This window comes from Meriones unguiculatus, chromosome 7 (assembly GCF_030254825.1).
Source record: "Meriones unguiculatus strain TT.TT164.6M chromosome 7, Bangor_MerUng_6.1, whole genome shotgun sequence".
Lineage (NCBI taxonomy): Eukaryota > Metazoa > Chordata > Mammalia > Rodentia > Muridae > Meriones > Meriones unguiculatus.
In genome coordinates this window covers 118,347,131-118,369,973 of record NC_083355.1, presented here as the reverse complement: position 1 = coordinate 118,369,973, position 22,843 = coordinate 118,347,131, and the positions used below count along the sequence as shown (strand labels likewise).

The following is a 22,843-nucleotide window of genomic DNA, read 5'->3' as shown; positions in this document are numbered from 1 at the left end:
AAAAAGTAAAATTCAGATAATTCTCAAGTGTTCTCATCACAGATAATGAGTTCTGCTAACATCACCTTGCAGGAGTGACTCTGCCAAAAGTCCACATCACAGAAGAGCCATGTCCACCCCAAACAGGGGGAGAAACTAAGCTCATATATAGCAACACAAGTATGTGTGGCACTATTTAATAACACATTCATACTAAAGAGACTTGTGAGTATGGAAACAAAGCGTATTCTGTATGTGCATAGAATGGAACTAAATGAAGTAAAATTAATCCTTGACAAAAAAATGGGAAAATGTAACTACCATAGTTTGTTAAATTCTACAACTGACATAAATGTCCTAGATGTCTTATATCTGCTCTGAGCACTGCCTTCTCCCCAGGTCTGACTCCAGAGCAGCTACAGCAGGAAGACATGCAAATAAGGCTTCTCTGTGCCCTTGAAAACCAGCCCTGCCCTGACCCTGCAGCTCTGGCAGAGGAGCCCAGCCCTGTGTTCCCAGGTCCTCACACTCAGTGATTACCACTGACCACAGACAATTGGCCATGGACTTATGGCTCAGCTGGGTTTTCCTTGTCTTTATTTTAAAAGGTAATTTATGGAGATGAGATTGTGTATGTTATGTGGACGTGAGAAAGAAAAAAAAGTGTGTGTGTATGTGTGTGTGTGTAACAATGTCTCACCATTAGTCTCTTTGTTTGTAGGTGTCCAGTGTGACGTGCATCTGGTGGAGTCTGGGGGAGGCTTGGTGCAGCCTGGAAAGTCTCTGAAACTCTCCTGTGCAGCCTCTGGATTCACCTTCAGTGACTATGTCATGCGCTGGGTCCGCCAGGCTCCAGGGAAGGGGCTGGAGTGGGTCACATCAATTAGTGAAAGTGGTAGTAAGGTTTACTATGCCGACGCCGTGAAGGGCAGATTCACCATCTCCAGAGACAATGCCAAGAACACCCTGTACCTGCAAATGAACAGTCTGAGGTCTGAGGACACGGCCACATATTACTGTGCAAGACACACAGTGAGTGAATGTTGCTGGGAGCTCAGACACAAACCTCCCTGCAGGGCGCTCGTGACCAGCAGGGGGCGCCGAGAGCACACAGAGCTCTGGATTACAGAGACAAATTCAAATGAGGACTGGGCTCATCTGTGTTTGGCCTGCCTGTCCTCAGGGCTTCTCTCTACAAGTACAGTGTATAGGAATCCTTGAAGCATCCAAATCAATATTCAACTTTCTGTTTGCCTGTGCAGTATGTGTTTTGTATTGATTTTCTATGGTGTTTCTCTGACTTTCTCTTTATGCCTATACCTGACTCTGTCTCTCTGTTCCTGTCTGTCTGTTTCTATATGTCTATACATGTTTCTATATATTTATTAAGAATAAATAAATAAAAATAGTAAATCCCGAAGCTATGCATCATACTGTAAGCTCTGCATACTGACCTAGGTCTTGAAGATTTTCCAGGTAAGTAAACACCCATGACACCAATGTGCTGAGAGACAATAAAACATTCATCAGCTCCCTGGAGTTCCTGTCAGTATTCCCTCCTGTGAACATGTGGGCTTGTTTAGGGCACATGTCCTGACAATGTTTATGCTTTCCCTCCTTGAATGGAGTTTTGTAATGGAAGCAGACTCTCCTGTCCCTGTTTTTTCTAAATTCATGGATGGTTTGTTCAAGTCTTAGCTTTCTCAAGGCCTGGGCCTCTAAGAGTGGGGAACCTATTACATGCCATCCTATCACTCCAACAACTGTCCCATAGGCCTGGGAAGAGCAGTCATCATCCCTGCAAATTCCCTACCCACTCTCCATCCAGTATCTTATGTTTTTCCTCCTGGTCCTTTTTGTTCAGGATGCCCTAAATCACACCCAGAGGCTACTAAGGGCCCTTCATTTCCCCCAATAAGCCAGGAGACAGATATAATGAATGACCTTGAGCTTTAACTCTCAGAACGTGTCCTCTAAAAATCCCTCAAAACCCCACCTGCCACTGTCCCAGTATTCTGTGTTTTTTCCTACAGTTACATTTCAACCACCCAGGAACCCTTTGTTGCTCATGTGGCCAGAAAATCCTTGTAGTGAATGTTCAACCCTCCTGGCCCCTGTGCTCTTCTCCAAGCCCAGGCATAAAGACATGTCTTAGCTGCACTTATTCTGCTGGCTCATCTACACCCCAATGCCCTGCCTTCTACCTCAGACTTGCTCAAGAGAGCCCATGTGGTGACACTGCTAATCCTTGTTGTATCCTTGGCACCTGCACAAGCATCCTCCACCCCTCAGGGCTCTGTGTCTCTTCTCAGACTCTCTTTATGCATGTCCTGTGCTGGTGCCATGCTGACTCTATTATCATGGTACTGCAATGTAGCACTTGAAATAAAGTGTGATTAAAACTTCATTACCCAAAGAGCATCAGACCCGTCTGATACCTTTTTCTCAGAGGCAGGACCTGGGGCATCAACCCGCATGCAACCAGACATGCTCTTCTCTGGGTCCAAAGCGGCTGACCCTGAGTGCAGTGCTTAGCCTCGCATCCTGAGCGTAACATTTTAGCTTTTTATGGTATCCAACCATGCTTGGGGAGAATGTCCTGCTTCAATGGCTGTAAAGGCCTGAATGATCATGGCTGCATCATACTGTTGTGAGACTCTAATCCAGGCTCTTTGGGTGGATGACACCTAAATGAACATCTGTACAAAGTCCCAATTTATTTCTAATATCAGAGATCAGACCTCTACTCTTGCCTGCTGCGTCTAAAACAAAAAGGGGGAACTGTTGAGAGCTGCGGAATGCTATGCCTTAAAGATGGAGCTGGTTTCTGCCTTCCACCTTCCCGATGGTGAGTGCTCTCTGTCACGAACAATTCCACATTTGGCTAAGGCTGAGGATCTGGCTTGCTTCCATGTATGTGGACCTATCTGCATTGCCCACATGGCACGCTGAGGTTGGCTACCCAGAGGCTATTTAAGCTGTGTGCTGGCTTTCCCCAGGGTCTGAGGATTGTTCAAGGTTCCTGAATAAACTGCATTGAAATAAATAAATAAATAAATAAATAAATAAATAAATAAATAAATAAAACGATTTTGTGGGGTATTGGTGAAAAAAAAAAAAAAAAAAAAAAAAAAAACTTCATTACCTGTCCTTTTCCTGAGGGTTGTCTGCCTTATCTACACAGTTATTTCACATTTAACGGAGTCTTCATTAAGTATTTCCTTTGGGAATTTCTTATCTTTAAATCATTCACCCATTCAGTAGTTACTATTTTTTTCTTTATTTTGAGGAATTATATAATCTATGAATATGCAATTAAATATGTTCATTCGCTTCCCTATCTACCCTTTCAACTAACATCATATCTTCCCTAACAGAAACCTCTTGCAACATCATGACATTTTTAAAATATTTTTTATTTTAATTTTTATTAATTACACTTTATTCACTTTGTATCCCCCCATAGCCTCCTAATGCCAACCTCCCTCCCCTTTCTCCATGCATGAACTCCCCAAGTACACTGATAGGTGGGGCCTTCCTCTCTTTCCTTCTGATCCTAGTCTATCAGGTCTCATCAGGAGTGGCTGCATTATTTTCTTCTGTGGCCAGGTAAGACAATTCACCCTCAGGGGGAGGTGATCAAAGAGCAGGCCAATCATTTCATGTCAGAGACAGTCCCTGTTCCAATTACTATGGAACCCACTTGGACACTGAACTGCCATGGACTACATCTGTGCAAGGATCTAGGATTTCTCCATCACTGGCCCCTAGTTGGAGTATCTGTCTCAGAAAAGACCCTTGTGCCCAGACTTTTAGGATTTTTTGCTCTCCTTGTGGAGCTCCTGGCCTCTCCAGGTTCTACTATTTCCTACTTCTTTCATATGATTGCCTGCACTCTGCCCAAAGTTTGGCTATGAGTCTCAGCATCTGTTTGGAAACCCTGCAGGGTAGAGCCTTTCAGAGGTCCTCTGTGGTACGCTCCTGTCCTGTTACCTGTTTTCTCCTTCTTCTGATGTCCATCCTCTTTGCCTTTCTGAATGGGAATAGAGCATCTTAGCCAGAGTCCTCCTTCTTGATTAGTTTCTTTAGATGTACAGATTTTAGTAGGTTTATCCTATATTATATGTCTAATATGCACTGATGAGTTAGTATATACCGTGTGTGTCTTTCTGCTTCTGGGTTACCTCACTCACAATGATCTTTTCTAGTTACCACCATTTTCCTGCAAATTTCATGATTTCCTCCTTTTTGATTGCTGAGTAGTATTCCATTGTGTAAAAATACCACAATTTCTGTATCCATTCTTCAGTTGAGGGTTGTTTCTGGGTTGTTTCCAGGTTCTGGGTATTACAAATAAAGCTGCTAAAAACATGGTTGAGCAATTGTCTTTGTTATATTCTTGAACGTCTTTGGAATATGCCTAGGAGAGATATAGCTAGATCTTGAGGAAGTGCTATTTCTAATTGTCTGAGAAAGCTCCAGATTGATTTCCAGAGTGGTTGTACAAGTTTACATTCCTACCAGCAGTGGAGAAGGGTTCCCCTTTCTCTACAACCTCTCCAGAATATGTTGTCACTTGTGTTTTTGATCTTAGCCATTCTGATGGGTGTAAGGTGAAATCTCAGGGTAGATTTGATTTGCATTTCTCTGATAACTAAGGACACTGAGCATTTTTTAAGTGTTTTCAGCCATTTGATATCCCTGTATTGAGAATTTTCTTTTCAGCAGTGTACCCCATTTTTAAATTGGGTTCCTTGATCTGTTGCTCTTTAACTTCTTGAGTTCTTTGTATAAAGTGGATATTAGCCCTCTGTCATATGTAGGGTTGGTGAAGAACCTTTCCCAATCTGTAAACTGTCATTTTGTTCTGAGGACATTGTCCTTTGCTTTACAGAAGCTTTTCAGTTTCATGAGGTCCCATTTATTGATTGTTTCTCTTAGAGCCTGTGCTGTTGTTGTTGTGTTCAGGAAGTTGTCTCCTGTGCCAATGAGTTCAAGGCTCTTCCCCAATTTTTCTTCGAACAAGTTTAGTGTGTCTGGTTTTATATTGAAGGTTTTGATCAACTTGGGCTACTTTTGTGGAGGGTGATAAGTATGGATCTATTTGAATTTTTCTACATGTACATATCCAGTTAGACCAGCACCATTTGTTGAAGATGCTGTCTTTTTCCCCTTGTATGTTTTCAGCATCTTTGTAAAAAATCAGTTGTAGTGAGGGGCAAATGGCGGTGCCAGGAGAACACTGCGTAGGAGGAGCAGGACAACATTTTCAGTACAGTAACCAAGAGACTGGACTCTGGGCCCTAAAAGAACAGCAATAGTGTTTCCCAGGTGAGAGGAAATCCCCACGGTGTGGGAATCAATCGGGTCCACTCTTGGGTCACCCAGCCAGAACACAGAAGAGATCCTGGTTTGTGCAAGCACTAGGTCACCAGACACAAACCATCCAAGAAATCCAAGACAATAGTCCTATATCACCTAAGGAAATAGAAGTGGTCCTCAAAAGTCTGTGATTCAAAAAAATCCCAGAGCCAGATGGTTTTAGGGCAGAATTCTACCAGACCTTCAAAGATTACCTAACACCAATACTTTTAAAAACTATTCCACAAAATAGAAACAGAAGGAACACTACCAATCTCATTCTATGAAGCCACAGTCACCTTGGTACCTAAACCTCACAAAGACCCAACAAAGAAAAAGAATTTCAGGCCAATCTCCCTTATGAACATTGATGCAAAAATACTCAACAAAATACTCGCAAACCGAATCCAAGAACACATCAAAGATATCCACCATTACCAAGTAGGCTTCATCCCAGGCATACAGGAGTGGTTCAATAAACTGAAATCCATCAATGTGATCCACCACATAAACAAACTGAAGGAGAAAAACCACATGATCATCTACTAAGATGCTGAAAAAGCATTTGACAAAATCCAACATTCATTCATGTTTAAAGTCTTAGAAAGATCAGGGATACCAGGTTCCGGGTCAATATCCAGCAGGTGAAGCTGAGAGGAGGGTGGCCAGTACAGCTGGATGCCCTCCGTGGCTGAGCGGGATGATGAGTGTTGAAGGCGAGGACCTCCCCGGATGCCCCAGGGAATAAAACACCACCAAGCCAGAAGATCTGTCGAAGCAGGAACTCCATTTATTGAATAAAGCTTTCCTTTCCATAGGTTTGAATCAGAAGGCAGGATTGAGGAAGTGAGGTAAGATGGCATACAGAGCAAGGTTAGGTAGTGCTAGGAAAGGTGGGCCAGCAACAAAACTCCACCTAGCAGTTATCAGGCAGGGTTGATTTTAAGGCGGATATGCTGAATCACTTTTGCCTGAAAGTGGCACCTCTTAAGTTGGAAGCTAAAGACAGGTCTCCAAACTCAAGCCAGGCTCAGGTAGATGGAGCAAGCCTTATCAGGCCCAACAAAAAGGCACATACATAAATAAAGTAAAGGCAGTATACAGCAAGCCTATAGCCAATAGCAAACTCAATGGAGAGAAACTGAAATCAATCCCACTGAAATCAGTGACAAGACAAGGCTGCCCACTCTCTCCATATCTCTTCCATATCAAAATAGTTCTGGAAGTCCTTGCTAGAGCAATAAGAAAATTGAAGGAGTTCAAGGTGATACGATTTGAAAAGGAAGAAGTCAAATTATCACTATTTGCAGATGATATGATAGTATACCTGAGTGACCCAAAAATTCTACCTGGGAATTCCTACAGCTGATAAACACATTCAGCAAAGTGGCTGGATACAAAATTAACTCAAAAAATCAGTAGCCCTCCTATATACAAAAGATAGAAATTAGGGAAACAACACACTTCACAATAGCCACAAAAGACATAAAGTACCTTGGTGTGACCCTAACCAAGCAAGTCAAAGACTCGTATGAAAAAATTTCAAGTCTCTGAAGAAAGACTTAGAAGAAAATATCAGAAGATGGAAAGATCTCCCATGTTCAAGGCTTGGCAGGATTAACATATTAAAAATTGCCATCTTACCAAAAGCAATCTACAGATTCGATGCAATTCCTATCAAATCACCAAAACAATTCTTTACAGACATTGAAAGAAAAATTCTCAACTTCATATGGAATAACAAGAAACCCAGAATTGCTAAACAATTCTAAGCAATTGCTAAACCCAGATTGCTAAAACAATCCTCTACCATAAAAGATCTTCTGAGGTATCTCCACCTGTGATTTCAACCTGTACAATAGAGCCACACTAGTAAAACCTGCATGGTACTGGCATAGAAACTGACTGGTGGATTAATGGAATCTGATAGAAGACCCTGAAATAAATCCACAAACGTATGGACACCTGTTTTTTTTTTTGTTGTTGTTGTTGTTGTTTATTTGTTTGTTTGTTTTGTTTTTTTAGATGAGTTTTTTTTTAATTTTTATTAGTTACACTTTATTCACTTTGTATCTCTCCCATAAACCCCTCCCTCCTCCCCTCCTAATAGCACTCTCCCTCCCCCTTCTTCAGGCATAGCCCTCCCCAAGTCCACTGATAGGGGAGATCACCCTCTCTTTCCTTCTGATTTTTGTCTATCAAATCTCATCAAGAGTGACTGCATTGTCATCTTCTATGGCCTGATAAGGCTGCTCCCCCCTCAGGGGGAGGTGTTCAAAGAGTAGGCCCATCAGTTTATGTCAGAAGCAGTCTCTCTTCCCATTACTATGTAACCCACTTGGACACTGAAATGCCATGAGTTACATCGGTGCAGGGGTTCTAGGTTATCTCCATGCATGGTACTTGGTTGGAGTATGAGTCTCTGGAAAGAACCCTGTATTCAAATCTTCTGGTTCTGTTGCTCTCCTAGTGGAGTTCCTGTCCTCTCCAGATCTTACAATTTCCCACTTCTTACATAAGATTCCATGCACTCTGCTCCACAGTTGGTCCTAAGTCTCAGCATCTGCTTTGATAGTCTACAGGACAGAGCCTGTCAGAGGCCCTCTGTGGCAGGTTTCTAGGTTGTTTCCTGTTTTCTTCTTCTTCTGATGTCCATCCTCTTTGCCTTTGGGGATGGAAATTGCACTTTTTAGTCAGAGTGCTTCCTCTTGATTAGTTTCTTTAGATGCACAGGTTTTAGTAGGTTTATCCCATATTGTATGTCTATATGAGTGAGTATATATTGTCTGTGTCTTTATATTTCTGGGACAACTCACTCAGGATGATCCTTTCCAGTTCCCACCGTTTACCTACAAATTTCATGATTTCCTTGTTTTTCATTGCTGAGTAATATTCCACTGTGTAGATATACCACAATTTCTGTATCCATTCCTCAGGTGAGGGGAATCTGGGTTGTTTCCAGGTTCTGACTATTACAAATAAAGCTGCTACAAACATGGTTGAGCAAATGTCCTTTTTGTGTACTTGAGCCTCTTTTGGGTATATGCCTAAGGAGTGTATGATTGGATCTTGAGGAAGCACTATTTCTAGTTGTCTGAGAATGGGCCAGATTGATTTCCAGAGTGCTTGTACAAGTTTACATTCCCACCAGCAGTGGAGGAGGGTTCCCCTTTCTCCACAACCTCTCCAGCATGTGTTGTCACTTGAGTTTTTGATCTTGGCCATTCTGAAGGGTGTAAGGTGAAATCTCAGGGTTGTTTTGATTTGCATTTCCCTGATTGCTAATGACATTGAGCATTTTTTTATTAATTACACTTTATTCATTTTGTATCCCCCTATAAGCCCCTCCCTCCTCCCCTCCCGATCCCACCCTCCCTCCCCTTTCTGCATGCATGCCACTCCCCAAGTCCACTGATAGGGGAGGTTCTTCTTTCCTTTCTGATCTTAGTCTATCAGTTCTCATCAAAAGTGGCTGAATTGTCCTCTACTGTGGCCTGGTAAGGCTGCTCCCCCCTCAAGGGGAGGTGGTCAAAGCGCAGGCCAATCAGATTATTTCAGAGGCAGTCCCTCTTCCCATTACTGTGTAACCCACTTGGACACTGAACTGTCATGGGCTACATCTGTGCAGGGGTTCTAGGTTATCTCCATGAATAGTCCTTGGTTGGAGTATGAGTCTCTGGGAAGTTCCCTGTGTTCAAATTTTCTTGTTCTGTTGCTCTCCTTGTGGAGACCTTGTCCTCTCCAGCTCTTACTATTTCCCGCTTCTTACATAAAATTCCATTCACTCTGCCCAACAGTTGGTCATCAGGCTCAGCATCTGCTTTGATAGTCTGCAGGGCAGAGGCTTTCAGAGGCCCTCTGTGGCAGGTTCCTAGTTTGTTTCCTGTTTTTTTCTTCTGGTTTTCAGAAGCCCTCTCTCTGTAGCAGGTTCCTAGGTTGTTTCCTGTTTTCTTCTTCTTCTGATGTCCATCTTCTTTGCCTTTCCGGATGGGGATTAGACATTTTAGTTAGGGTCCTCTCTCTTGCTTAGTTTCTTTAGATGCACAGGTTTTAGTGGGATTTTCCTATGTTGTATGTCTATATGAGTGAGTATATACCATGTGTGTCTTTTTGCTTCTGGGACAACTCAATCAGGATGATCCTTTCCAGGTCCCACCATTTACCTGCAAATTTCATGATTTCCTTATTTTTCATTGCTGAGTAATATTCCATTGTGTAGATGTACCACAATTTCTGCATCCATTCTTCAGTTGAGGGGCATCTGGGTTGTTTCCAGCTTCTGGCTATTACAAATAAAGCTGCTACAAACATGGTTGAGCAAATGTCCTTTTTGTGTACTTGAGCCTCTTTTGGATATATGCCTAGGAGTGGTATGGCTGGATCTTGGGGAAGTGCTATTCCTAGTTGTCTGAGAAAGCACCAGATTGATTTCCAGAGTGGTTGTACAAGTTTACATTCCCACCAGCAGTGGAGGAGGGTTCCCCTTTCTCCACAATCTCTTCAGCAAGTGTTGTCCCTTGAGTTTTTCATCTTGGCCATTCTCATGGGTGTAAGGTGAAATCTCAGGGTGGTTTTGATTTGCATTTCCCTAATGGTTAATTAGGTTGAGCATTTCTTTAAGTGCTTCTCTGCCATTTGGTATTCCTCTCCAGAGAATTCTCTGTTTAGCTCTGTTCCCCATTTTTTAAGTGGATTACTTACTTGGTTTGCTGCTTTCAGCTTCTTTAGTTCTTTATATATACTGGATATGAGTCCTCTGTCAGATAAAGGGTTGGTGAAGATTCTTTCCCAATCTGTAGGCAGTTGCTTTGTTTTGATGACTGTGTCCTTTGCTTTACAGAAGCTTTTCAATTTCATGAGGTCCCATTTATTGATTGTTGCTCTTAGAGCCTGTGCTGTTGGTGTTCTGTTCAGGAAGTTTTCTCCTGTACCAATTAGTTCTAGGGTATTCCCCACTTTTTTTTCTAGCTGATTTAATGTGTCGGGTTTTATGTTGAGGTCTTTGATCCACTTGGACTTCAGTTTTGTGCAGGGTAATAAGTATTTGACTTACGAAAGCTGAATCAGGACCAGGTAAATCAATTAAATAATTCTATATCCGCCAAAGAAATAGAAGTGGTCATCAAAAGTCTCCCAACCAAAAAGAGCCCAGGACCAGATGGCTTCAGCGCAGAATTCTACCAGACCTTCAAAGAAGAGCTAACACCAATTCTCTTCAAATTATTCCACAAAAATAGAAACAAAAGGAATATTACTGAACTCATTTTATGAAGCCACAGTCACCTTGGTACCTTAACCTCTCAAAGACTCAACAAAGAAAGAGAATTTCAGGCCAATCTCCCTTATGAACACTGATGCAAAAAGTACTCAACAAAATACTCGCAAACCGAATACAAGAACACATCAAAGATATCACCCACCACGACCAAGTAGGCTTCATCCCAGGTATGCAGGGGTGGTTCAATATGCGGAATTCCATCAATGTGATCCATCATATTAACAAACTGAAAGAAAAAAAGCACATGATAATCTCCCTAGATGCTGAAAAAGCATTTGACAAATCCAACATTCATTCATGTTTAAAGTATTGGAGAAATCAGGGATACAAGGCACATATCTAAACATAGTAAAGGCGATATACAACATATATACAACATATATAAAGGCGATACAGCCAACATCAAACTGAACAGAGAGAACCTTAAAGCAATCCCACTGAAATCAGGAACAGGACAAGGCTGCCCACTCTCTCCATATCTCTTCAACATAGTTCTGGAAGTCCTTGCTAGAGCAATAAGACAGTTGAAGGAGATCAAGGGAATACAAATTAGAAAAGAAGAAGTCAAATTATCACTAGTTGCAGATGATATGATAGCATACCTGAGTGACCCCAAAAATTCTACCAGGGAATTCCTACAACTGATAAACACCTTCAGCAAAGTGGCCGGATACAAAATTAACTCAAAAAAATCAGTAGCCCTCCTGTATACAAAAGACAAAAGGGCTGAGAAAGAAATTAGGGAAACAATACCCTTCACAATAGCCACAAATGACATAAGGTGCCTTGGAGTAACCCTAACCAAGTCAAAGACTTCTATGAAAAAAAATTCAAGTCTCTGAAGAAAGAATTAGAAGAAGATATCAGAAGATGGAAAGATCTCCCATGCTCATGGCTTGGCAGGATTAACATAGTAAAAATGGCCATCTTACCAAAAGCAATCTACAGATTCAATGCAATTCCCATCAAATTACCACCATAATTCTTTACAGTCCTGGAAAGAAAAATTCTCAACTTCGTACGGAATAACAAGAAACCCAGAATTGCTAAAAAACAATCCTCTACAATAAAAGATCTTCTGGAGGTATCTCCATCCCTGATCTTAAGTTGTACTATAGAGCAACACTTTTAAAAACTGCATGGTACTGGCATAGAAACAGAATAGTGGATCAATGAAACCGAACAGAGGACCCAGAAATAAACCCACACACTTATGGACACCTGATCTTTGACAAAGACGCCAAAACCATACAATGGAAAAAAGATAGCATCTTCAACAAATGGTGCTGGTCCAACTGGATGTCTACATGGAGAAAAATAAAAATAGATCCATACTTATCACCCTGCACATTGAGCATTTTTTAAGTGTTTCTCTGCCATTTGATATTCCTCTATTGAGAATTCTGTTTAGCTCTATTCCCCATTCTTCAATTGGATTACTTGGTTTGTTGCTTTTCAGCTTCTTTAGTTCTTCATATATAGTGGATATTAGCCCTCTGTCAGATAAAGGGTTGGTGAAGATTCTTTCCCAATCTGTGGGCATTCCTTTTGTTTTGATGACAATATCCTTTGCTTTACAGAAGCTTTTCAGTTTCATGAGGTCCCATTTATTGATTGTTGCCTTTAGAGCCTGTGCTGTTGGGGTTCTGTTCAGGAAATTGTTGTCTGTGCCAATGAGTTCTAGGATCTTCCCTGCTTTTTATTCTAACAGATTTAATGTGGCTGGTTTTATGTTGAGGTCTTTGATCCACTTGGACTTCAGTTTTGTGCAGGGTGATAAGTATGGATCGATTTGCATTTTTCTCCATGTAGACATCCAGTTAGACCAGCACCATTTGTTGAAGATGCTATCTTTTTTCCATTGTATGGTTTTGGCATCTCTGTCAATGATCAGGTGTCCTTAAGTGTGTGGGTTTATTTCTGGGTCTTCTGTTCGGTTCCATTGATCCACCATTTTGTTTCTATGCCAGTAGCTTGCACTTTTTATTACTGTTGCTCTATAGTACAGCTTGAGATCAGGGATGGAGATACCTCCAGAATATCATTTATTGTAGAGGATTATTTCAGCAGTTCTGGGCCTCTTGTTATTCCATATGAAGTCAAGAATTTTTCTTTCAAGGTCTGTAAAGAATTGTGTTGGTAATTTGATGGGAATTGCATTGAATCTGTAGGTTGCTTTTGGTAAGATGGCCAGTTTTAATATGTTAATCCTGCCAAGCCATGAGCATGGGAGATCTTTCCATCTTCTGATATCTTCTTCTAATTCTTTCTTCAGAGACTTGAAATTTTTTTCATACAAGTTTGACTTGCTTGGTTAGGGTCACACCAATGTACTTTATGTCTTTTGTGGCTATTGTGAAGTGTGTTGTTTCCCTAATTTCTTTCTCAGCCCTTTTGTCTTTTGTATACAGGAGGGCTACTGATTTTTTTTTTGAGTTAATTTTGTAACCAGCCACTTTGCTGAAGTTATTTATCAGTTGTAGAAGTTCCTTTGTAAAATTTTTGGGGTCACTCAGGTATGCTATCATATCATCTGCAAATAGTGATAATTTGACTTCTTCCTTTCCAATTTGTATTCCCTTGATCTCCTTCAACTGTCTTATTGCTTTACCAAGGACTTCCAGAACTATGTTGAAGAGATATGGAGAAAGTGGGCAGCCTTGCCTTGTTCCTGATTTCAGTGGGATTGCTTTAAGTTTTTCTCCACTTGGTTTGATGTTGGCTGTAGGCTTGCTGTATATTGCCTTTACTATGTGTAGATATGTGCCTTGTATCCCTAATCTCTCCAATACTTTAAACATGAATGAATGTTCGATTTTTTCAAATGCTTTTTCAGCATCTAGGGAGATTATCATGTGGATTTTTCTTTCAATTTGTTAATATAGTGGATCACATTGATGGATTCCCTTATATAGAACCACCCCTGCATACCTGGAATGAAGCCTACTTGATCATATTGGATGATATCTTTGATGTGTTTCTTATTTGGTTTGAAAGTATTTTGTTGAGTATTTTTGCACCAATGGTCATCAGGGAGATTGGTCTGAAATTCTCTTTCTTTGTTGGGTCTTTGTTAGGTACCAAGGTGACTGTGGCTTCATAGAATGCGTTTGGTAGTATTCCTTCTGTTTTTATTTTGTGGAATAGTTTGAAGAGAACTGGATTTAGGTCTTCTTTGAAGGTCTGGTACAATTCTCCACTGAAACCATCTGGTCCTGGGCTTCTTTTGGATGGGAGACATTTGATGACTGCTTCTATTTCCTTGATGATATAGGACTATTTAATTGATTTACCTAGTCTTGATTCAGCTTTTATAAGTGGAATAGATCAAGACAATTGTACATTTCATTTAAATTTTCAAATTTTGTGGCATATAGACTTTTGAAGTAAGTTCTAATGATTGTTTGGATTTCTTCAGTGTCTGTAGTTATGTCCCCCTTTTCATTTCTGATTTTGTTGATTTGGATGGTGTCGTCCTGCTTTTTAGTTAGCTTGGCTAAGGGTTTGTCTATCTTGTTGATTTTCTCAAAGAACCAGCTCTTGGTTTCATTGATTCTTTGAATTGTTTTATTTGTTTCTAATTGATTGATTTCAGCCGGAGTTTGATTATCTCCAGTCATCTACTCCTTTTTGGTGAGTCTGCTTCTTCTTTTTCTAGGGTTTTTAGGTGAGACATTAAGTTGCTTCAATGAGCTCTCTTTAATTCATTCTTGAAGCCATTTAGTGCTATGAACTTTCCTCTTAGCCCTGCTTTCATTGTGTCCCACAAGTTTGGGTACATTGTGCCTTCCTTTTCATTGAATTCTAGGAAGAATTTAATTTCTTTCTTTATTTCTTCCCTGACCCAGCTATCATTTAGTAGCAAGTTGTTCAGTTTCCATGTGTGTGTAGCCTTTTTGCTATTTCTGTTGTTGAGGTCCAGCTTTAGTCGATGATGGTGAGATAGGACCCTAGTGATTATTTCAATCTTCTTGTATCTGTTGAGGCTTACTTTGTGACCAACCATATGGTCCATTTTGGAGAAGGTTCTATGAGGTGCTGAGAAGAAGGTAAATTATTTTGTGTTTGAGTGAAAGGTTCTATAAATGTCAGGTCCATTTGATTCATGACCTCTGTTAGAGACATTGCTTCTTTGTTTAATTTCTGTTTTGTTGACCTGTCCTTTGTTGAGAGTGGTGTGTTGAAGTCTCCCACTATTGATGTGTGGGGGATCTATGTGTAGTTTAAGTTTTATCATTGTTTGTTTGTTTTTTGTTTGTTTTTCTTTTCTTTTTCTTTCTTTTTTTTTAAATGTGGGTTCCCTTGTATTTTGGGCATAGATGTTCAGGATTGTGATATCTTCCTGGTGGAATTTTCCCTTGATGAGTATGAAGTGTCCTTCCCCATCTCTATTGATTAATTTTGGTTGAAAGTCTATTTTATTAGATATTAGAATGGCTACTTCTGCTTGCTTTTTGGGTCCATTTGCTTGGAAAACCATCTTCCAGCCTTCTAATCTCAGGTAATATCTACCTTTGTGACTTAGGTATGTTTCTTGTAAGCAACAGATTGTTTGGTCTTGTTTACACATCCATTCTGTTAGTCTGTGTCTTTTTATTGGAGAATTGAGTCCACTGATGTTGAGAGAGTTTAATGACCAGTAGCTGTTAGATACTTTGATTTTGATGTTGGCTATGGTAGTGTGTTTGTGTGCTTAGCTACTTTTTGTTTTGTTGTAGTGAGGTTATTTATTGCCTGTGTTTTCTTGACACTAGTTAGTCTTCTTGGGTTGTATTTGTCCTTCTACTATCTTCTGTAACTCTGGATTTGTGTGTAGGTATTGTTGAAATTTGTTTTTGTCATTGAATTATCTTGTTTTCTCTGTCTATGAGGATTGAGAGTTTTTCTGGTTATAGTAGCCTAGGCTGACATTTGTGTTCTCTTAGAGTCTGCATGATATCTACCCAGGCCCTTCTGGCTTTCATAGTTTCTGTTGAGAAGTCAGGTGTGATTCTGATGGGTTTGCCATTATATGTTACTTGGCCTTTTTCCTTTGCAGCTTTTAGTATTTTTTTCTTTGTTCTGTATTCTTACTGTTGGTATAATGTGCTTTTAAAACATGTACACCTTACCCTTGTTCATTCAAATGCTGATTTCTACCCCCCACTCTCTGGTTTCATCCTAAGCATCCTGTCTCAACTTGGTGTAAACTTCCAAATAAAGCAATTAGACACAATATTAAGCTGGGAGGAGCCAGAGGACAGGAAATGAGTGGGAGGAGCCAAAGGGCAGGAAGTGATTGGGAGGAGAAAGGGCACAAGGAGAGCTTGAAAGCAGAGCTGGAGGAGAGATCTTGGAACTACACGGAGATGGACTGGATATAATATATCACAAAAAGCAAGTATAATGTGGGAAATCTAAATGTAAGGAAACTATGAGGGCTTGGAGGTTTAGGATGAAGTAAATATTGCCCAGCATTGTGTTGTAGGTTAACTAAATAAACCCAGTCTCTGTGTGGTGATTTGGTTATACAGCTGTTAAGGTTTAACAGCAAGTGTTACCAGAAGATATATCAATAGCAAATATTAATCACTGCTTACAACAACTTACTGTTTTGATTATTATGTGGTGGGAGGATTTTCTTTTCTGGTCTAATTTAGTAGGTGTTCTGTAGGCTTCTTGTATGCTTATAGACCTCTCCTTTAAGTTGGGGAAATTTTCTTCTATGATTTTGTTGAAAATATTTTCTGGGTCTTGGAGGAGGGAATCTTCCTATTCCTCTATTCCTATATTTCTTAGTTTTGTCTTTTTATGTTGTCTTTGATTTCTTGGATGATTTGTGTCGGTAATATTTTAGATTTATTATTTTGACAGATACATTGATTTCCTCCATTGTATCTTCCACACCTGAGATTCTGTCTTCCATCTCTTGTAGTCTGTTGGTTATGATTACCTCTGTAGTTCCTGTTGATTTTGTTCCCTCGGTTCTCCCTTTCCACGATTTCCTCCACTTACGTTTTCTTTAATTTTTCCAATTCTATCTTCAGATCTTGAACCGTTTTGTTGATTTCCTTCATGTGTCTGAGTGTATTTTCCTGTTTTTCCTTCAATTCCTTCACCTGTTTGAACATTCCTGTTTCTTTTATTTCTTTCAGTGATTTAATCATTTCCTCTCTGAAAGTCACAAACTGTTTGGCTGCCTCTTTCTGCATTTCCTTACAGATGGCCATAATCTGTTTTACTATATTTTCCTCTAATCCTCTAATTTTTTATCTATTTTATTTGCTTCCTCCATTAACCTCTTCATAAGCATAGATGTAAGGTCAACTTCTTGAATTTCACTTAAGTTAGCGTGTCCAGGGCTGCTTGCCCCTGGATAACCAGGTTCTGTGGATGCCATATTGCTTGGCCTTTTGTTGGTTGTGCTTTTACCCTGGCCTCTAACCATCTGGCTGTCTCTGGTGTTGTCTGTTAATTTCTGTTGATTTCTGGGGTTGGGAGAAGCCCCTTGGATGGCTTCTGAAGGAGATCTCCTCAGCTTTTTGGGTATGGTCAACTGAATGGTGGTGCTTCTCAGGAATTGTAACAGTTCACTTCAGGTGTATGGACCTGTATGGTAACTGTGGTGTTCAGGAAGGCTCTCCTCTCATGAGGAGAGGTCCTAGAGATGACTACCCTGCTGCTGAGTTTCTTTCTCTGAATTTAGTGAGCTGCAGCTGTTGCTTTTAAGGTGTATTTATTGGGAGCCGTCCTCTTTAAGAGGCAGGGAGTCCCGCAGTTTTGCCAGTTTAGCTAGAGATAACTGATTGCACCTTGGAGCATTATCTGAGGGCTGCTCTAATGGCTCTCAGGCTTTGGTAGGTCTGAGGTTGTAGTTGTGTGCCCCAGTGGCCTATTGGTAATCAATGGCAGGTGAGCACGGCACTCATGCCTGCAGTAGAAGGCTAGAGCCTAGAGCCTGCAGGAACCCAGAAAGTCTTCTGGAGTTGGGTGTCTTAGCATAGGACCTGATGATCCTCCTGCTGAGGGTTTCCCTCCTGACAGGGTCACCCAGACTGTGCTTTGTGGGGCACAGTCTGTCAGGGATGTCGAGTAGAACAGGGAGGCAAAGGTGTGTGTGGCTCTACCTTGCTGGTGATTGGGCACCTGGGTGTCTGCTGAAACTCTGTAACTTTTCCCAAGAACTTTTCGGGGTGAGGGAGTATCAGCTGAGTGCTCTGTCAGACCTGCTGTTCCCCTCACTGAGGATTTCTACACCACAGTGAAACTCAGTCTCTGATGCCCTGGGGCCCACAGTTCTGTCTTGGGCAGTGAGTCAGTCTAGCAGGCAGAATTCTGTGCTGGTGACTGTGTGCTCTGGGCTGGCTGCTGGGCTACTCCCAGACCCCGAGTCTTTTCCAGGGATTGTCTGGGTGACCAAAGGTAGGTCCAGCACCATGAGGTTTTCTCTGGACTAGAAATCCCAGTCTCTGGTGTTGTGGGGCTCACAGTTCAGTCTGGAACAGTGATCAGAGCATGCTGGCATGTGGCTCTGGGCTGGTGAGCAAGAGCCTGGTGGAACTGGGACCTCTTCCGTGGTTTAGCTGGGTGAGTTGAAGCTGATTGAATCCCATACTGTGGAACATCCTCTCACCTGGGAAACACAATCACTTGTGTTTTAGGACCAAGAGTTCTGTCTGCTGGTCATTGTGCATATCCTGCTGTCTGCTGGCCACCATCTTCGATCTCCACTCACATCATGACATTTTTAAGCCCAGTGAATGCTGTCTTTATGTGCATGCCTGTGAATCCAAGCACTATAGAACAGAAAACCTGCCAATGACCACACATTCATAAGGACGGAAACTCCTTCTCCTCTAACTATCTTCCTGCAACAACTCCTCACTAATAGATAAGGCTGGGAAATCATTTACATGGTCTATACTAGGATTTTGGCTGGCTTTGTCTCAGGGGTTACACAGACAACATCCGTGGTGAATTATGAATGTGATAGCCATGTCATGTCCACAAGACATTATCTCCCAGTTCTGACTTCTATGTTGTAAGTTTTGGAATACAAAGGGAATCCTAGCATGGGACACATCTTAAGTGTGGGACAAGGAGGACCAAGAACAAGGGAATATTGGTGATGTGAAATTGAAGGTGAGATGTGGTGAGAGAAATGACAAAAGTAGGGGGGAAACAAGAGAACAGGTATAATAAGAAAAAAAAAGTCATCCAAAAATTAATTAAAAGCCACAATTATACTAATTGTATTAAATGTGGGAAACTAACAATCTTAACAACAAAGACATTCACATATTGCTGGAGAAAAGATGCAAAAAGAAGAAATTATAGAAGAAGAAATTAAAAAGAATAAAAGGGAATAACTTCAGGATGCAAATCAAGTGAGTTTGTTGCAAATAGAAGACTGTCTTCCTCTCTCTTGCTTAGTTTCTTTAGATGCACAGGTTTTAGTGGGTTTGTCCTATGTTGTATGTCTATATGAGTGAGTATATACCATGTGTGTCTTTTTGCTTCTGGGACAACTCACTCAGGATGATCCTTTCCAGATCCCACCATTTACCTGCAAATTTCATGATTTCCTTATTTTTCATTGCTGAGTAATATTCCATTGTGTAGATGTACCAAAATTTCTGCATCCATTCTTCAGTTGAGGGGCATCTGGGTTGTTTCCAGCTTCTGGCTATTACAAATAAAGCTGCTACAAACATGGTTGAGCAAATTTCCTTTTTGTGTGCTTGAGCCTCTTTTGGATATATGCCTAGGAGTGGTATGGATGGATCTTGGGGAAGCACTATTCCTAGTTGTCTGAGAAAACGCCAGATTGATTTCCAGAGTGGTTGTACCAGTTTACATTCCCACCAGCAGTGGAGAAGGGTTCCTCTTTCTCCACAACCTCTCCAGAATGTGTTGTCAATTGAGTTTTTCATCTTGGCCATTCTCATGGATGTAAGGTGAAATCTCAGGGTGGTTTTGATTTGCATTTCCCTAATGGCTAGTGAGGTTGAGCATTTTTTTAAGTGCTTCTCTGCCATTCGGTATTCCTCTACAGAGAATTCTCTGTTTAGCTCTGTTCCCCATTTTTTAAGTGGATTACTTGGTTTGCTGCTTTTCAGCTTCTTTAGTTCTTTATATATACTGGATATGAGTCCTCTGTCAGATAAAGGGTTGGTGAAGATTCTTTTCCAATCTGTAGACGGTCGCTTTGTTTTGATGATGGTGTCCTTTGCTTTACAGAAGCTCTTCAGTTTCATGAGGTCCCATTTATTGATTGTTGCTCTTAGAGCCTGTGCTGTTGGTGTTCTGTTCAGGAAGTTTTCTCCTGTACCAATGAGTTCTAGGGTATTTCCCACTTTTTTTTTTTCAAGCCGATTTAATGTGTCTGGTTTTATGTTGAGGTCTTTGATCCACTTGGACTTTGGTTTTGTGCAGGGTGATAAGTATGGATCTATTTTCATTTTTCTAACTAAAATGTCTAATCCCCATCCGGAAAGGCAAAGAGGAGGGACATCAGAAGAAGAAGAAAACAGGAAACAACCTAGCAACCTACCACAGAGGGCCTCTGAAAGCCTCTGCCCTGCAGACTATCAATGCAGATGCTGAGCCTGATGGGCAACTGTTGGGCAGAGTGAAGGAAATTTTATGTAAGAACTGGGAAATAGTAAGAGCTGGAGAGGACAGGGTCTCCACAAGGAGAGCAACAGAACAAGAAAATTTGAACATAGGGAACTTCCCAGAGACTCATACTCCAACCAAGGACTATTCATAGAGATAACCCAGAACCCCTGCACAGATGTAGCCCAGGGCAGTTCAGAGTCCAATTGTGTTACATAGTAATGTGAAGAGGGACTGCCTCTGACATAATCTGATTGGCCTACTCTTTGATCACCTCCCCCTGGGGGGGAGCAGCCTTACCAGGCCATAGTAGAGGACAATGCAGCCACTTTTGATGTGAACTGATAGAATAAGGTCAGAAAGGAGAGGAGAACCTCCCCTATCAGTGGACTTGGGGAGTGGCATGCATGCGGAGGAAGGAGGGAGGGTGGGATTGGGAGGGGAGGAGGGAGGGGCTTATGGGGGGATGCAGAATGAATAAAGTGTAATTGATGAAAAATTTTAAAAAAAAAGATTTCATGAAAACCTAAGACTGTAACAATGTGTTTTTACAACCAGAGAGAGATTTTGTTTACATCAAACTTTATTCAAAATAAAATAAAATAATAAAATAAAATTAAAAAAAAGAAGTCTCTCTTCATGGTAACCTCTGAGTGGTAGACAGACAGGGACATGGAGTGTCTCAGATGCAAGTCTGTATGAGGACTGAGGACAATACTCTATCACAAACAAATGAAATTCAGATAATTCCTAAGTGTTCCCATCACAGATAATGAGTTGTGCTAACATCAAAAGGAGTGACTTTGTCCAAGATTCACATTAGGAAGAAGCCACAACAAGACCAGACAGTGGAAGAGACTAAGTTCATACATAGAAACAAACTTATGTGTGGTACTATTTAATAACACATTCATACTATGGAGGTGTGTGGGTATAGAAACAAATCATGTTTTGTGCATATACATAAAAGGGAACTAAAAGAAATGAAAATAATCCTTGACAAAAAAAATATGAAAAAGAAACTATCATACTTTGTTAAATTCTAAAACTCATAGCAATGTCTTAGATGTTTTATATTTACTCTGACTGCTGCCTTCTGGTTGTGTTCAACTCCAGAGCAACTATGGCAGGACATGCAAATAAGGCTGCTGTGTGCCCTTGAAAACCAGCCCTGTCCTGACCCTGCAGCTCTGGCAGAGGAGCCCAGCCCTGGATTTCCAGGTTCTCACATTCAGTAATTGCCACTGACCACAGAGCATTCACCATGGACTTAGGGATCAGGTGGGTTTCCTTGTTTTTATTTTAAAAGGTAATTAGTGGAAATAAAATTCTGTGTTTTATGTGGGCATGAGAAAAAATATGTTTGTGTGTGTGTGTGTGTGTGTGTGTGTGTCAGATTTCTGACCGTCAGTCTGTATATTTTCAGATGTCCAGTGTGATGTGTAGCTAGTGGAGTCTGAAGGAGGCTTGGTGCAGCCTGGAAAGTCTCTGAAACTCTCCTGTGCAGCCTCTGGATTCACCTTTACACATTACTCCATGATCTGGGTCTCCCAGGCTCTAGGAAAGGGGCTGGAGTCAGTTCCAACCATTAGTAATGGTGGTAGCACCTATTATGCCGACACCGTGAAGGGCCAATTCACCATCTCCAGAGACAACGCCAAGAACACCCTGTACCTGCAAATGAACAGTCTGAGGTCTGAGGACACGGCCACATATTACAGTGAGTGAATGTTGCTGAGAGCTCAGACACAACCCTCCCTGCAGGGTGCTCATGACCAGCAGGGGGCGTTGAGAACACACAGAGCTCTATGTGACAGAGTTACAGCCTGTCCAGAGAGTCCTGGAAGACAAGGAGGGCTGGACTCTGTGTTTGGCCTGCCTGTCCACAGGGATTCTCTCTACAAGTACATCCTCCTATCTAGGTACCATAACCGTTTAGGCAAAGGCAACATTAACCTGGATCACTCATCAACTCAGTGCAATGGGTGAAACCCCTGAGGTACATCGACTGAGTGTCACAGTCTGTTTTAATTTTTTAACATGGATAACAAAATTTTTGGGAGACGATCCTTGTTCCAAGGCTGCTAGTGCTTGCGCGATTGCAACCTAGTGACGTTTGTTTTGGGTATTGAGTTTGCAGAACAACCAGAGTAAAAACACTAAGCCACAACACAATGCTACACCAAACATTCCAACCCCCACCCAATCTGAAGTAAGAAAAGGCAGAAGATACCCAGGGTAAAGCCAGTCTGTAGGCAATGAATCCACTCGAGTAGAATTAGTGGTCCTCCTTGCTGTCCTTGATTCTTTAAGCAGTAGCAGGTGTGTCTGTTGAAAGATCATCTTCAGCTGTCACAAGCTTTCGCATGAGGCGCTCCGGTACCCAGAATGGATTGTTTTCTTCCTGTGGAAAAACACAGACAGCTCCCCTGGATCTTATTAAAATAGGATCTGGGCCTTTCCACTGTCCAGTTAAGACATCCTTCCATTTAATCATTTCCTTGGGCCTGTTAGGCCCTGAACAGTGGTGATCAGCAGCCGAATGGCCTTGACTGTCCAAATTTAAAAAATTGAGAGTGACAACTGTCAGTCGTGGCACTGAGGGCAGAGCCTCCTGGACTCCTCCCT

The 22,843-nt window shown here is 41.3% G+C and overlaps 1 protein-coding gene across 1 annotated transcript; it reads left to right on the top strand.

Moving 5' to 3' along the window:
* Positions 1-478: 478 nt before the first annotated feature.
* On the top strand, positions 479-21,943 carry LOC110563393 (uncharacterized). The gene is made up of 3 exons (XM_060388365.1): positions 479-587; positions 701-1,177; positions 21,723-21,943. The coding sequence occupies exons 1-3, from the start codon at positions 542-544 to the stop codon at positions 21,941-21,943; spliced, it is 744 nt and encodes a 247-aa protein (XP_060244348.1). The 5' UTR covers positions 479-541.
* Positions 21,944-22,843: the final 900 nt, after the last annotated feature.